Source organism: Tachyglossus aculeatus, chromosome 15 (assembly GCF_015852505.1).
Source record: "Tachyglossus aculeatus isolate mTacAcu1 chromosome 15, mTacAcu1.pri, whole genome shotgun sequence".
Lineage (NCBI taxonomy): Eukaryota > Metazoa > Chordata > Mammalia > Monotremata > Tachyglossidae > Tachyglossus > Tachyglossus aculeatus.
The window spans coordinates 22,539,083-22,556,388 of record NC_052080.1 but is presented as its reverse complement, the minus strand read 5'-3'; the positions used below and the strand labels follow the sequence as shown (position 1 = coordinate 22,556,388).

At 41.2% G+C, this 17,306-nt stretch overlaps 1 protein-coding gene across 11 annotated transcripts in view; it reads left to right on the top strand.

The window, feature by feature from the left end:
• CEP112 (centrosomal protein 112) overlaps nucleotides 1–17,306 on the top strand; it is a 348,495-nt gene that overhangs the window by 115,728 nt on the left and 215,461 nt on the right. For all 11 annotated transcript variants that reach the window (XR_005454199.1, XM_038757370.1, XM_038757364.1 and 8 more), the window contains 2 exons: nucleotides 159–218; nucleotides 3,885–3,964. Coding sequence is in view for 10 of the 11 variants with exons in the window: in XM_038757370.1 (XP_038613298.1) it covers nucleotides 159–218; nucleotides 3,885–3,964 (140 nt within the window). In the remaining variant the exon portion in view is untranslated. The remainder of the gene's footprint in view (nucleotides 1–158; nucleotides 219–3,884; nucleotides 3,965–17,306) is intronic.

Here is a 17,306-nt window from a genome sequence, read left to right as displayed (position 1 = left end):
TCTAGGGTATAATCTCTCCCTAAATAATGAACAGTCTCAACTGGTGGACACTCTCCTTGCTGAGTTTTGTGGTTTTTGTTTTCTTTGTTGGCATGAACTGTAACTTTAGTAGTAGTAAACAACTGTAAAAATAATTATTTTATACCTTTAATTCCTAGGATCAAGAAAACAAATTCCAACAGGAAAAACTCCATTTAGATCATGCGTATGAAAAAAAGGTAATATATTTTATGGTAATAATTCTTAAAGTTATTTGCATGTACTGTATGAGTGAAGAACAAATTTATAGTAGTTGTCATAGCATTTATTAATTGGGAGGTGGATGATTTTCAAACTGTCTTTTGAGGACAAGAAAAAACTGTTTCTAAATTATTTCTAATGGTAGGTGCTGAAATATCAGTGATGCCTTTCCTTTGTATTAAAAGATTTCTCCATTTCATTCATTTACTAATGTAAGCCATCTACGGAAGTACTTGGTGACCTACTTGAAGCAAACCATCAAACTAAAAGTCTAGTTAACATATTAAAAATGAGAAGTAACCTGCAACCTATGTGTAGGTGTGGTATTTTTTGTCATATTGGTTAAGCGCTTACTATGTGCCAGGCCCTGTTGTAAGCACTGGGGTAGGTACAGAGAAATCAGGTTGGACACATGGGGATCCCACATGGGGATCACAGTTTTAATCCCCATTTTACAGAGGAGGTAACTGAGATACAGAGAAATGAAGTGACTTGCCCTAGGTTGCACAGCAGAAAAGTGGCAGAGTCAGGATTAGAACCCAGGTCCTTCATACTCCCAACTCCACTAGGTCACGCTGCTTCTATGCTTAATACTTAGTAATCCTTAATAGTAAATTAAAAATCTTTCCTATTGAAGGACAGTTCTTGGGTCTATCACAATGTTTCAAACTAATTTAGTGGTCAGATTTATGGAATGGCAGCCTCATTTTGTTCACTAAGATCTGCTGTGAGCTCAGGCAATAGAGGTTTACCTTCTTCCACCCCTCAGGGGATGTTTTTTCTTGATTGCGTAAAGAGATTTTTAAAAAATCTCATTTTTGCCATGAACTCTCAATTACCAAGATATTTAGGCATTCCCATGCAGGATTCTTGGAATAAACTGTGCTGGGAAAATCTTTTAAAGAGGAGAAAAGCCACCATCTGAATAACATTATTGCCGTATGCCCATAAAGCCCAGCCTTGATTGGGCTGTAAAATGTTAAAAACCTATCCCTTGTTTCAGGTATTGGAGGCAGACAGCATCAGGTGCAGTCTGTTCCTTTAAGCACACCCAAATGATCCAATAGCTTTTATTGATCAACAGTGGCTGTTCCCTGCTATTGAGATCCTTGAACATCAAACAAATAATAGGTAATAAACCTAAATGTCAGTATTTGATGAAGTGCACTAATCTATTAAATAAGAAATTGCTTAGGCTAAATGATTTTAGTAGCAAGGAAACACCTGCTTCTTACAAATAACCTCCTGCTTGTATTCCGAACAGATGCCTAAGAGTAAAAGGTGGTGCAATTTGTAGGGAGCAGAGTTCCTGAGACAGATGTAAAGCATATAAAAGCTAAAAATGTGTCAGGATGGAAATGCTCATTTTTAAGTCATCTTGATGGAGAAAGTCCTGTTTTAGAGTGTTTCAAACTAAATCTTCATTCAAAGGGTTAGTTCTTACATTGCAAATGAGAACATTTTTAAAAAATCCAAATGAACCTCTCAGTGCTTTTATAAGTTAGCTCGTGGTTTGGAGAGGCCATTTTCCTAATACATTTGAAAACTAAATTGTATTTTTTCTTTTTTAGAATTTTTTATATAGAATAGTTTTATATAGAATTGTACATAGCTTTACTTAAAATGAACCAGTGTTGGAGATTTTGAGAATTTCATGAGAACTTCAGAGCCTGAAGTGTGGATCTCCATGATCTTTTCAAGTCACAGTCCTTTCTAGTTGTTGGAACTGCATTCCTTAATCTTAATATTCTTCTCTGAGAACAACATCAATAACAGGAGAAATCCCCAGGTGCTTAGCACTTTGGGCTTTAGTTATCTAACAGGACAGAAACAGGATCAGGTTTAAGTAGTTTAGCCCCTGTGGTATGACTCTTGTCACGGATTGATTCGATTGTATTTACTGAGCACTTATTGTGTGCAAAGCACTGTATTCAGTGCTTGGGAGACTACACTATAACAATAAACAGACACATTCCCTGCCCACAGAGAGCTTAGTCTCCACACTCAGTTTTTTAAAATGTCATCATGGTTCACTCCCCCACATGGAGTGTTATTTGTATGTTAATATTAGTGGTTTCTGGTCCCCATTTCTTCCAGCTTGCCCATCTCTTTTTACCCTGGGTGTCCTTCCCTCCTAATGGCTTTTTCTAGTGCAGAGATGAGTGCTGCTGATCAGCATCATCATCAATCGTATTTATTGAGCACTTACTATGTGCAGAGCACTGTACTAAGCGCTTGGGAAGTACAAATTGGCAACATATAGAGACAGTCCCTACCCAACAGTGGGCTCACAGTCTAAAAGGGGGAGACAGAGAACAAAACCAAACATACTAACAAAATAAAATAGATATGTAGAAATAAATTAAATAAATAAATAGAGTAAAAAAATATGTACAAACATATATACATATATACAGGTGCTGTGGGGAAGGGAGTGAGGTAAGATGGGGGGATGGAGGGGGGACGAGGGGGAGAGGAAGGAAGGGGCTCAGTCTGGGAAGGCCTCCTGGAGGAGGTGAGCTCTCAGCAGGGCCTTGAAGGGAGGAAGAGAGCTAGCTTGGCGGATGGGCAGAGGGACAGCAAGACCTGGGCCACACTGTCTGGGTATGTCCCCTCTCCCTTTGAAGTATTGGAAAGGATACCTTTTTAGTCTTTGCAGATAACCCTTGACACTCCCTTGTTGCAACTCTGCCAGGTATTGGGACTTTAAATGAGATACTTAAGTAAATAATAACAATTGCTTGCACGTGGGTATATACACACCGTACGCAATCTGAGTTTCTTCTGTCTTCCACTTTTTTCTTATTTGTGGTCTCTCAGTTTTTATTTAAAAATGTATCCTTACCTACCAGTTCTCTTGTCATCATTCTCTAATTCCGTTTAGTTTCAGTACCCAAGAATCATTTGACTTGTGCAGTTTTTTTAAAGCAATTTGAAAGGATGTGCAGATTGATTTCACCCAGTTTTATCAGGCTCATACCATAGTCCTAGCAGTAAAAGAGAATCTGGGTAAATTGGCAAAACCCATCTTGGGTTTTAAAATACTGAGATATTTGAAGAGTTGTGACTCTTTGGTCAGTAAGCTTATTTTCCTGGTGGAAAATTATCTTGGCTATCCCTTGGACTTAGAAAATGTGTGAAGGGTGGCCAATGAAATTTTATCCCCTTTAAAACAGGTTCCTCAAGAAAGTTGCTCCTCTTCTCCCTTATTATGGAAGGCTGAAAGAAACTTCCAAGAGGTGCTTGTTGTTTGACTACTGGTGTACATTTTGGGAATATAGCAATTTATATTTCTAAATTTATTTTGAAACTCCTGGGACCCATTGTTCCTCAAGTAATGTATTTTGAGTAGAGCTTTCAAATATAAGCGTGCCTATTGTTAAAACTCTATGGCTAATTTCTCTTAAAGCATAAAGAATAGCTGTCATGCATGGATAGAGTTTACTACACATCAGCAGTTTCAACATACTGGTAATTTAGACCCAAGTTTGTTTTTGAACTATGAAAATCTTCCTCTAGTGATTGTTGTTCACCCTTTTTATAATTGTAGAATGTAAAGCTAATTTGAAGATAACAGTGGAAATCATAGTACCCTTTTTTGTATTCTTTATTGGAAAACCTAACATCATTTATTGGAACAACAGGTTCAGAACTTCCTGAGTGACCGTGATAAAGAGAAAGGAGATGCTCAGAAGAAAATGCATAAACTGGAGGAGGCTTTGAAGTGAGTAAAAGAAACAAAAATGGTACAAGTGAATTACTTTAATCAATCAAATAATCCAAGTAATTCTTTGAGTACTTACTGTGTGTGGAGGCCTGTACAAAATGTTTGATAGAATACCATGGAATTTGTAGACATGATCCTTACCCTCAAGGATGTATGCCATCTAGCAGCCACAAAAATAAATTATAGCTAGGATTCCTGAAGGTCAGTGCTATGATAGGGTGTAAGTACCCAGGATGTAGGTGGTGTGAAAGTGCTTAAGTGGCAGTTAGGGGTATTTAAAGTGGAGATATTTGAAATTAATCTGGGAAGGATGCCTGTAGGAAATGCATTTTCAGAAGGGCATTGAAAAATGGGAAGGACCATAATCTTTCAGAAGGGAAAGGACGGAGAATGCCAGGCAAGGAGGAGTTTGTGAACAAGAGGTCTCCAGGAGGTGAGATGAGAATGGGGCACAGTGAACAGGCTAGTTGGAAGAGAAAGAACCTACAGGGTAGGGTGTAGTGTCTTTGTTGGAGAGGATACATAGGAAGGAGAAAGCTGAGAGTCCTTTAAAGCCAATGGCCAGGAATTTCTGCTTCATGCTGGAGAGGCACGGACAATCATTGGAGGGTTTTGAGCCATGGAAGATATGTGCAATATGATGTTTTAGAAAGATGATACAGTTAGCAAAGTTAGTTAAGTATGGAGGGGAGAGACTGGAGACAGAGAGATCAGTAAGAAGGCTGATGTAGTAGACAAGCAGAAGTGCTTCTAAGTTAAGTTTTTAGTCAAATTAAGTAACTAGCACATATGCTTCAGATTTTACAAGAACACTGGTATGGTTTAGTTTGAGCCAGTTTTCCATTATAAACTCCTATTTTCAGGGTTTAATTACTTGCCTGTAAAAAATTTTTAAAAAAGAAATCTGTTCAGCTGTTTTCAAGTGATAGGAATGTAAGAAAATAGAAGTTAGTGGTTTCAGATGCTCCCTTTCTTTTAAATGAAAACACATTTAAAAAAAACAGATTTTTTTTTTTGAAGTCTTTAGAACCTTTAGTCTTTTGGGGGGCGGGGGGTAATTTGATGCTCAAGTTATCGTATTTTTTAAATTGGCTACTGTGTTACATGTAACTGTTTTTCAAAGAATTTTCTTAAGTGTTTTCAGCACCTAAATCTTGGATAAGATTCGGTAGTCAACCTCAGTGCATCCATCACTAAAGCATATTACTTGCTCATTTATGCACAAAATTTATTTCTTAAATGATAAATAGGCTTGAAAAAGAGTATTCTCAATCAGTTGCATGCCATCATGAAGGCTGAGGTTTGTTTTACATAGCCAGTCTCTAGAGCACCAGTCACAGCAGTGTCCAGCAATGTCCTCCTCACCTCAACACAGTATGTGTCGGTTTAAGGGCTAGAAAAGAGAGGGGTTGCAATGCTGAGCCGAGTATTGTTGTTGCAATTCACTTGCAGATTACAGAACTCCTCAGTTTTCAGGAGCATACACCACTATATGATCAGGCAAAATGACCGTTTCTTAGCTGAGATTAGAAAGACTGGTCTCATCCCTAAACAGAAACTGAAATAAAAACTGAACCTAAAATTAGGCAAATAAACATGTGTGGCATGTGTTGGCCTGTGATTTGGTTCAAGGAGAAAGCCTAGAGGCCCTGGAAAATTCATCTTGACCATCAAAAACAATGGCATCCCAGCCAATTTTAACCCACCATTTGAAATTATAACGAATAAGCATTAATACAACCCCAGTTCCCATCCAGGACTAGTCCTCAAGGATGCCACCAACTTGCTGAGTTGGACTTCTAGGTGAAATAGAAGCAGTCGCTCCTGACACTTTAATGGAAGTCGGGTGATGTCATTCCAGAACTAGTCAAACATCTTCATTTTGGTTTTTGAGAATCTGGAAGGCCTACACCAAAATGCCAAAGGCAACATGAATATTATAGGCTGGAAATTTCAGAGACATGGAAGACTTTTGGGAGGTCCTTATTTCAAAGGGAAGGTGGTAACTTCGCCAGTTGTAAGTGGAGCCAAATATATAACGGGCCACTACTCCTGCCTTTGAATAGAAGAATAGGATTGTTTGTTTGGACTTCTGCCTGAATGGAAAGCTAATAATTGGCACACACTGCTCTACCATGTAGTCATTATCCCAGTCACTCAGTAACATTCATCGAGTGCCTTAGTGAAGATCCCTGAAATACTCACATATATAGCCAGTCACCATGTAAGCAATCTACTTTCTTGTCCAGAATCTTGTCTTGATCAGGAACTGAGAAGGAAATTTGGTCACAAAAGTTCAGTATGATCAAGATATTATCTAGGTGTATCATCATCTAGATATTATTCTAGGTATATCTCTCTATACATACCATTCATTTACTACTCAGAATACTCTGTCTTCCAGTTTGTGGTTTTGTTTTGGGGTGGATACAAGCAAATCAGGTTGGACCCAGTCTCTGTCCCACTTAGGGCTCATAGTCTCAATCCCCATTTTACAGATGAGGTGACTGAGGCCCAGAGAAGTGAAGTGACTTGCCCAAGGTTACACAACAGACAAGTGGCGGAGACGGGATTAGATCCCAGATCCTTCAGACTCCCAGACGTGTGCTCTGTCCACTAAGCCGCACTGCATATGTGACTGGTTTATATTGGATCTACCCCGGTGCTTAGTGTAGTGTGTGGCACATAGTAAACACTTAACAAATACCATAATTACTATTATTTCTATTTGGTATTCAGTATGTGTTGAATTGGAGTAGATTGGCATATTAGTGAATAATTTTGAAACCTGTAATAGATTCTGTTGTATCATTAGGTAGCTCCAAAATGTCTCTCCATCGTTCCAGGTACTTGGAATGAATCACTGAAAGTCTAAGATGCTTACTTTTTTCAAAACAGGACTTTGACTCTTGGAGAAAATATTCTATTTATTGAGAGTGTATTATTTTTTCCCCCATAAGGCTCTCTGCTTTATTTTAGGTAGAACAATGACTAAACGAGAGAAAAATTCAGAATTTCTCATATTTTATTTAGGTGCCAACCTGCGTAATGCACTGTAAAATGCCCATTATAGCTTCATTTTAAAATGATGTAGAAAATGCATGAGAATTGATCAGTGGTATTTATTGAGCAGTTACTGTGTGCAGATAACTCTATTAAGTACTTGAGAGAGTACAATAAAACAATTGGTAGACACGTGTTCACACAAGGAGCTTTCAATCTAGAAGATTCTACGTCATCTATCCTTTTCCATTTGATTGTATGAATGTTGTTCTGACTGCTTGGTTACTGGGACAGAATTTTACATATTGCTTTGAATTTTTTGAAAAAAACATCAAAATTAGTACTATTCAAAAAAATCAGAGCTTTAGCAGGCACCACCATATCCATGAAGGGATGCGGATGGGAACCTGCTTCACTGTGCCTCAGTCCTCTAGAATGTAAGCTTGTTGTGGGCAGGGAATGTGTCTGTTTATTGTTGTATTGTGCCCGCCCAAGCTCTTAGTGTAGCGCTGTGCGCACAGTAAGCACTCAAAAAATGTGATTGAATGAAGGAATCAGTGTTCCCCAGCCCCATTTCGTCCCCCAGAAGCAAAACTATGTTTCATTCCCTGAACAACGGCGATATATGGTGCTGCTGCTGCCGCTCCATATGCTTTTTTCAGATGCATAGAAGGGATAATAATAATAATAATGGCATTTATTAAGCGCTTACTATGTGCAACACACTGTTCTAAGCGCTGGGGAGGTTACAAGGTGAGTCCCACAGGAGCTCACAGTTACAGATGAGGTAACTGAGGCCCAGAGAAGTTAAGTGACTTGCCCAAAGTCGCACAGCCGACAGCCCGTGCTCTTTCCACTGAGCCACTGAAAGGGGAGAGGAACAGGGTGGGCTCAGCATTGGCAGAAGTGGCAGGTGCACTCACTGGCTGTCTTCCCTCCGGACCACCCCCAGGCATGCCTCGAAACTCTGTCTTTTAGACTGTGAGCCCACTGTTGGGTAGGGACTGTCTCTATATGTTGCCAATTTGTACTTCCCAAGCGCTTAGTCCAGTGCCCTGCACACAGTAAGCGCTCAATAAATACGATTGATGATGTAGTACCTGCAGGTTGTCAGGGCAGGGATGTCATAGAGCACCCCTGGTAGCCTAGCATCCCTGCATGGACTCAAAAGAGCGCATTCTCCCTCCTCTCAGGAAACCGAGTTTGACTCACTGTCTTTGCTATTTGGAATCAGTGCGCCGCATGGAAACTTTCTAATTATTTCAATATCCCAAAGCATCTGAACGCTGTCTAAAACAGTGACTGTAAATAGACAGTGGGCGTACAGAATGATTTTTTTCCTTTTCAAAGATAAGTACATGTGTTGAGAACCCTACTCTTTGGGGAGTGGGAGACTGACATACAGAATTAAATAACTTGGGGCAACTCTTTCAAAGAGCATGTATATTATGCAATTGAGATGCAATGAATTATATTTGGGGGGGAGGAATGGGAGTCTGTACAATCAGCAGATGGAAAAGGACGAGTTTTAATTCTTTTTGGTTTTGATTACGTAGAACGTATTTCCATATGTTTAGCCAGTTTAATTTTGGAGAATCTTTTGTCCAAGTTTGGAAATAATTTATGGAGAAAAGCAAAGGCTATTGTGAAAGAACGCAGAAGTTATTTATTAAAAAGTATTCTGTAAAATGCTCCCGGAAAATTTATCAAAGTTGATTAAGATAATTTATCTGGGAAATTTTTGAAGCTCCTCTTCTGCAGTTGAAAAAAATTTGAGATCAGAAAAATAGTTGATAATTATTCCGTTGATCGATCCACTTTTAGTTGGACCGTATCCAAAATTATTTTAAAATTCCTTATATATGCAGACTGTCTATTTTGCTGTAAATGTGAGAACATTTAATATGAATCTTTCTTTATCGTGCAGAAGTATTTTGGTATTTAGGACATCTGATAGTTGCTGAATCTACTGATGTGAATTCTTTAGATGTCAGACTCCGTACCTCTATTAATATCTAGAAATTGTTACGAATAAGGGAAATGTTGGGCCAGCAATTGGAATCTTAACAAGGAATTAGAGTCCTCAGATTCTCTTCCTGACTTTTTTTCTACTTAGCTCAAATGGACTCATGTTCATTCCCAAAACCATGTTGCAGCTTTTATGACTGCAGCATTAGCCTTAACTCGTGACTATATAGTTCATGCATTCAATTCAGTCGTGTTTATTGAGCGCGTACTGTGTGCAGAGCACTGTACTAAGTTTTCGGACTGTGACCCAATGTTGGGTAGGGACTGTCTCTATATGTTGCCAATTTGTACTTCCCAAGCGCTTAGTACAGTGCTCTGCACATAGTAAGCGCTCAATAAATACGATTGATGATGATGATCAGCAACGTATAGAGACGGGCCCTTTCCTTTCTCTCTCTCTTTTTCCTTTCTTCTCATTCTCTCCCTCTCTTTCCCCTCTTTCTCTGCCCTCTCTTGCACACGCGTGTTGATAAATATTCTTTGTGAGTGATGATGTTTGATGGAGTCTCCCGTCAGGAACGACAGATGAGTCTTGATCCCGAGCCTTTCACAACTGAGAATCCGTGCAGAAGTATCAATTCTCGTGCCGGTAGCTTGTGCAACACCCCGGGCGCTCACTTGCTCCCGCCAGCTCATACTTGGTCGGGGGGTGGCTTATTGTCAAGGGACAGTGGAGCTTTGGGCTGCCTGTTGCGGCTCACCCCCTTAAAAAAGCAGTGGGACTCCACACCTTTGCCCCCCTGCCCAACCCCTCTCCCTTCCGGGGTTCCTGGCCCAATCAATCAATCAATCAATCGTATTTATTGAGCGCTTACTGTGTGCAGAGCACTGTACTAAGCGCTTGGGAAGTACAAGTTGGCAACATATAGAGACAGTCCCTACCCAACAGTGGGCTCACAGTCTAAAAGGGGGAGACAGAGAACAAAACCAAACATACTAACAAAATAAAATGAATAGATATGTACAAGTAAATTAAATAAATAAATAAACATCGCCAAGATCCGCCCTTTTCTTTTTTTTCGCCTCCGCAGGGGAGTGGCTGATTGCTGCTCCTACCCAACTGCTCCTAGCCAATGCCTCATTCTCTCACTTCCACTCAGATTTCCCTAGTTAGAGAAGCCCATCACTGGTGACTCCGCTGTGGTAGAGAATACAGTTTAGGTACCTTTATTTGAGGTTCCCCTTTGGGGAATCCATTAGACTAGTGATTTAACTGGGTGGCCACGGGCAAGCAATCTTATCTGAGCCTCCAGGTCCTTCCCTTGGAAATGAGGTTCAGGGAATAGATTGCTGGTCAGAATTCTTAAGGAAATAGTGATGGGTAATTTTTTTCCCACTTTACTTTCACTTTGCAAACTGCCATCTGTTGCCTCAGCGCACCCGGTTAATAAGCGATACCTGCTCAGCCCTTCGTTGTCAGTATTAACAGAAAGCCCTCAGATCGCAAGGTGGTCCTCGTCATTATCTGCTGGGCAAAATGCATGCTGTATGCTTGTAACCACACTGTCCTATTTTGGGGGACGGGAAGATTTCTGTACTTCATAAAAGGGAAGGCTACCGAAAACAGCAAAATATTTTAAAGGAAACAAACTTCTCCCCTCAAGAGGGGGGAAAAACACAAAGCCATAAAGAGTTAAATGGAAATATCTTCTCCCAGGTAAGTGGTAAGTTTTTCCACACCACCCATAGGTCTGAAAAAAAGAGCAGTATGCCTAATGTATCCCTTCAAAGCCCTACTGAGAGCTCACCTCCTCCAGGAGGCCTTCCCAGACTGAGCCCCCTCCTTCCTCTCCCCCTCCTCCTGCTCTCCATCCCCCCCGCCTTACCTCCTTCCCTGCCCCACAGCACCTGTATATATGTATATACGTTTGTACATATTTATTACTTATTTTACTTGTACATATCTATTCTATTTATTTTATTTTGTTAATATGTTTGGTTTTGTTCTCTGTCTCCCCCTTCTAGACTGTGAGCCCACTGTTGGGTAGGGACCGGCTCTATATGTTGCCAACTTGTACTTCCCAAGCGCTTAGTATAGTGCTCTGCACACAGTAAGCGCTCAATAAATACGATTGATTAATTGATTGATTACTCTATTTTATTTGTACATATTTATTCTATTTATTTTATTTTGTTAATATGTTTTGTTCTGTTGTCCGTCTCCCCCTTCTAGACTGGGAGCCCGCTGTTGGGTAGGGACTATCTCTATATGTTGCCAACTTGTACTTCCCAAGCGCTTAGTACAGTGCTCTGCATACAGTAAGCGCTCAATAAATATGATTGAATGAATGAATAATGTAAAGAACATAGGACTGTTAGACTGTGAGCCCACTCTTTTAGACTGTGAGCCCACTGTTGGGTAGGGACTGTCTCTGTATGTTGCCAACTTGTACTTCCCAAGCGCTTAGTACAGTGCTCTTCACACGGTAAGCGCTCAATAAATACGATTGATTGATTGATTGACTGGGAGTCTGGAGACCAGGGTTCTAAACCCACCTCTGCCAGTGATCTGCTGTGTGACCTTGGGCAAGTCTCACACTTTCTCTGTGCTTCAGTTTCCTCATTTGCAAAATGGGGATAAAATAGCTGTTCTTCCTTTCCCTTGTAAGGTGAGCCCCATGTGGCAGAGGGACTGTGTCTGATCTGCTTGTATTGTATCCACCCCAATGTGTAGCAGAGTACTCAATGGTATTTGTTAAGCGCTTTGCACTGGGATGGATACATCATCATCATCATCAATCGTATTTATTGAGCGCTTACTGTGTGCAGAGCACTGTACTAAGCGCTTGGGAAGTACAAGTTGGCAGCATATAGAGACAGTCCCTACCCAACAGTGGGCTCACAATCTAAAAGCAAATCAGCAAAAAGCAAAGCAAAGCAATACAAGCAAATCAGGTTGGACCCAATCCCTGCCCCACGTCAGTCCCATTTTACAGATGAGGTAAGTGAAGGACAGAGGAGCGAAGTGACTTGCCCAGGGTCACCCAGGCGGCAGGTGGCAGAGCTGGGATTAAAATCCATGACCTTCTGAGTCCCAGGCCTTTGCTGTATCCACTAAGCCAGGCTGCTTCGGTACTCGGTACTTGTACTTGGTACAGAGTAAGTGTGTGAGAAATACCACTGCCACTGATATTATTATTGTTATCAATTATTCATTCAATCGTATTTATTGAGCGCTTACTGTGTGCAGAGCACTGTAATAAGCGCTTGGGAAGTACAAGTTGGCAACATATAGAGACGGTCCCTACCCAACAGCGGGCTCACAGTCTAGAAGGGGGAGAGTTCTAGTCACAGCTCTGCCATTGACCTGCTGGGAGATGTTGGGCAAGTCATTTACCATTTCTGGGTCTCAGTTTCCCCATCTGTAAAATATGGTTAAAATAATAATAATTATTATTATTATTATGGTGTCTGTTAAGTGCTTACTATGTGCCAGGCACTCTTCTAAGCACTGAGGTATGTACAAGATAATTGGGTTGGACACAGTCCGTGTCCTATATAAGACTCACAGTCTTAATCCCCATTTTACAGAAGAGGGAACTGAGGCCCAGAGAAGTGACGTGACTTGACCAAGGTCACACAGCAGACAAGTGGTGGAGCCGGAATTAGAACCCATGACCTTGTGACGCCTAGGTCCATGCTTGCTCTATCCACTAGGCCATGCTGCTTCTCTTTGATATCCCCTTTCCTTTCCTCTTAGATTATAAACTCCCTGTGGAGACAGGACCATGTCTAATCTGATTCTCCAGTATCAGACCCCAGCACTTAGTACAGTGCTTGGGATAGAGCGAGTGCTCAATAAATGTCATGATCATTATTATAATATTTATTATGATGTCGTCTTCCCTGGACTTTCCTTTCTTTCCCCATCATTTCCAGGGTTTCCATAACAACCATCCTCAAAGTCGTCTGCAGGAAAACCATCACTGATGTCAAATGAACATTTCTGCCCCCTTTCTCTGCCCTTCCTCCAGACCCACTAATTGAAATCATGGTATTTGCTAAATGCTCACAATGTAAGGACTGTACCAAGTCCTGTGCTAAGCCCTGGTGCTGATACGAGATAATCAGGTCAGATACAGTCCCTGTCCTACATGGTGTTCACAGTGTAAGAGGGCGGGGGAAACAGGATCTAAATCCCCATTTTGCAGATGAGGAACCTATAATAAGAATAACTGTGGTATTTGTTAAGCACTTACTTTTGTTCCAGGCACTGTACTAAGCGCTGGAGTGGATACAAGTAAATCAGGTTGGACATAGTCCCTGTCCCACATGGGGCTATAGCTTTAATTATTATTTTACAGATGAGGTAACGGAGGCACAGAGGAAGTGAAGTGACTTGCCCACGGTCACACAGCAGACAAGTGGTGGAGTCAGGATTAGAACCCAGGTCCTTCTGACTCCCAGCCCATTCTCTATCCACTAGGCCACACTATGGCCTAGAGAAATTAAGTGACTTGCCCACGATTAAATAGCAGGCAAGTGGCGGGGCCAGAATTAAATCCCAAGACTCCTGAATCCCAGGGTTGTGTTGTTTCCATGGGGCCAGGCTGCTTCTCAATTCTACCGTCCCCAGACACCGCAAAAGCATCCACTGACATCAACAGGGTAGAATGGCTCAGGCTACTTATCGAAGATCGTATCTCCGGAAAGGTGTACATTTCATTGGGAGGGTTCCTCATCTTCCTTGGACTCACAGAGAGACCTGGAGGGCCTTGAGCCAGAGAGAAAAAAAGGACAAGCAAACATCAAACCCTGGAGTTGTTTAGCAAACAGAGCTTCAAATCCAAACCCCTTCTTCGGGGTGGGCTGAATGATATCACAACTAGTAATTGATTTCCTGCCAATTAAGATTTGATACAGGTAGTCAATAAAGTCTTGGCTTGCTGTATGTCAAGCAAACTAGTATGAAAGTTATGGTACTTATGTTTTGAGTCTAAATAGTCTAAAAATAATATAAATCTTTCAACTGAATTTTTCATCATCAATCATATTTATTGAGCACTTACTGTGTGCAGAGCACTGTACTAAGCGCTTGGGAAGTACAAATTGGCAACATACAGAGACAGTCCCTACCTAACAGTGGGCTTTTGACCCTCATTCTGCCTTGTCTCCCCAAAGCTTGGTTGTGTAGTTCCCTCCCACTGTCATGTGGCTGAGTGTTCAGCATTTCCCAAAGCATTTGGACCTAGTCTTTTGGCTAACATAAAACATATTCTTAAAACTGTGTGGACGTTCAAAAGTTAACATGTTTTTGGAATTTGGGGCAAGAAAATTGTTTTAAGGAATAACAGTAATAATTGTGGTATTTATTAAGAGTTTATTATGTTTATTATGCCAGCCACTGTACTAAGTGCTGGGGTGGATACAAGCTAATTGGGTTGGACGCAGTCTAGGTCCCCATTGTTCAGATGAGGGTACTGAGGCACAGAGGAGGTGCAGTGATTTGCCCAAGGTCACACAGCAGACAAGTGGCGGAGCTGGGATTAGAACCCAGGTCCTCCTGACTCTATCCACTAGGCCAAGCTGCAAAAATTATGTTGTATGTCCTCAAGGCAGCACCATCTAGCACTTGACTCACAGTAGAGAATGTCCTTGAAAGGCCAAGAAATCTCCACTGTGCTTCAGAGATCATTCAGCCAATTGTGAAATATATTTGGTGAAAAAAAGATCATTGAGTAAATGTATTTATCTTTTGCTATCAAATCCCTTGGCTGGTTTTAAAACGTAAAACTGTAAAGAACATTTTAAACTTCATATCTATCTGCTCATTTTTCTTCAAAAATCTACCTATCACTTTATCCCTTATTCTGGGGAGGGTGGACTTGAATAGGGAGGGCGAGCCCAAATGGCATCAGGTTGCTGCTGTTAAAAACGAAAAGGTTTTAGAGACGCTTATAAAGGAAAAATCGTTAAGATGGTGAGAAAGCCTGGGACCTAGAGTAACCGTACAAGCCCAGAAGAGATGGCAGTGCTGCTGGCCGGGCTAGGGGATCAGTCTTGGAGGGAATCCAATGGGTTCTTTGAATTTCATAATGAGCCAAATTGCAATGCCCATCAAAGGGAAGATGGGCAGGTGTAGAAATATGCTAAACACTGAAGGTAAAATAACACTTGTTTCTACGCTTAATGGATAGGAGCTTTAAAAATGAAAATGACAAATTGCAGTGCATGATATCTAGTGAGGATCTTTATAGAGTTGCCATCTCTAACACTTGCAGTAATGGAGAAAGCCAAAAAGAATTAGGGCTGCCAGGCTAATTAACTCTATATAGCATAGGCAGTGTGGGCAAGCAGCTGAATGGAGGTGCTGTGTATGGGGGACTGTATTTAACCAGCAAAAACTATTGTGGTAGAACTGTATTACACACAGCTGAAAGATCAGTATTTACTCCTGAAACTAAGAGGATTAAATGGGAGAATTCCTGTTGGTGGCTAACAAATGGGATGAGAAAAGTGAAGAGAAACCATTGGCTAGAATTAGAGAAACTGAAACACTAGTGTTTTTAGTAATAGTGGGAGATTTCAATTAAGTTTGGTAAAAAAAAAAAACCTCATTAGGAGGAAGATTTTTAGAGAGGAAAATTGACCATTAACTATGCAGTAATAATCAAAGACCAATTCTCTTTAATATTCTCTATGGGGATGGAAACCTCAATAATACAGGCCGGGGTTATTAAGCATCAGCAAAGAGACAAAAACAAAAAGGAGCAGTTAAAAAAATCTAAAAGCCAGGAAGTTGTTTAAAAGCACAATATTTGAAGCCTAGGTAAAATGTGTGCCACTAAACTGAACAAACAAGAGGACTCAAGAGAAATTCTGTAGGGATAGCCAGCAACTGAGGTCATCAAAAGGAAAAATAAATAGTTATTCAAATAACTGAAAGCTACTCCAGTGAAGTAAGAGAAAACCCGTAAAGACTGGTACGTCCGAGAAGTTAGATGGGGGAAAAAAAAAAGTTTGAAGAACACCTTATAAGGAATGCCAGAGCGAATGCTAAATTATTCTTCAAATGCGTAACAACCAGAAAGGCAGGCATGCCGCTTTCACTGTCGTGTGCAAAAGGAGCGTACTCGGGGATGAAAAGGAGATTGCCGAGAGATTAGTGAATTCTTTAGATTCGTCTTTACCGAGCAAGATAGACCGATTCCCACACCCACATTATCTTTTGTTATCAGAGAGGTTAAAGGAGCTGTATCAAATTGTGCTGCCCGGATGTTTAAGACTGTGTTGATAGCTAGATGTAAATAAATCACTAGAACCAGATGGCAACCACCTGAGTGTTTGAAGGCTTTTGGACAGCAAGTTGTGTAACCTGGCAAGACTATGACTCTGGTATCACTCTCAACCACCACGTTGGAGAGCTGGTGCTTCACTGACAGAATTCCCACTTATAAGAACTCAAATCAGTTGTATTTATTGAGTGCTTACTGTGTGCAGAGCATTGTACTGAGCACTTGGGAAACTACAATATAACAATAAAGAGGCATAACGAGCTTACAGCCTCGGGTGGAGACAGACGTTAATATAATCATCATCATCATCAATCGTATTTATTGAGCGCTTACTGTGTGCAGAGCACTGTACTAAGCGCTTGGGAAGTACAAGTTGGCAACATATAGAGACAGTCCCTACCCAACAGTGGGCTCACAGTCTAATATAATAATAATAATAGCATTTATTAAGCACTTACTATGTGCTAAGCACTGGGGAGGGTATAAGGTGATCAGGTTGTCCCACGGGGAGCTCACGGTCTTAATCCCCATTTTACAGATGAGGTAACAGGCCCAGAGAAGTTAAGTGCCTTGCCCAAAGTCACACAGCTGACAATTGGCAGAGTGGGATTTGAACCCATGGCCTCTGACTCCAAAGCCCATGCTCTTTCCCCTGAGCCACGCTGCTTCTCTATAAATACATGACAGATATGACCATAAGTACTGTTGGGCTGGGAGGGGGATGAATAAAGGAAGCAAGTCAGAGGGACGTAGAAGGGGTTGGGAGAAGAGGAAAGAGGGGGGCTTAATCAGGGAAGGCCTCTTGGAGAGGTGCCTTCAATAAGGCTTTGAAACAGGGGAGAGTAAGTTGTCGGATGTGAGGAGGAATGGTGCTCTGAGCCAAAGGGAGGACTTGGGAGAGGGGCCGAGGTAGAGTGAGGTTAGCATTAGAGAGCAAAATGTGCCAGCTTGTTTGTAGTAGGAGAGTAGTGAGGTGAGGTAGGAAGGGGCAGGGTGATTGACTGCTTTAAAGCCAATGGTGAGGGGTGTTTTTTTCATTGCGGAGGTAGATGGGCAATCCCTGGAGTTTTTGG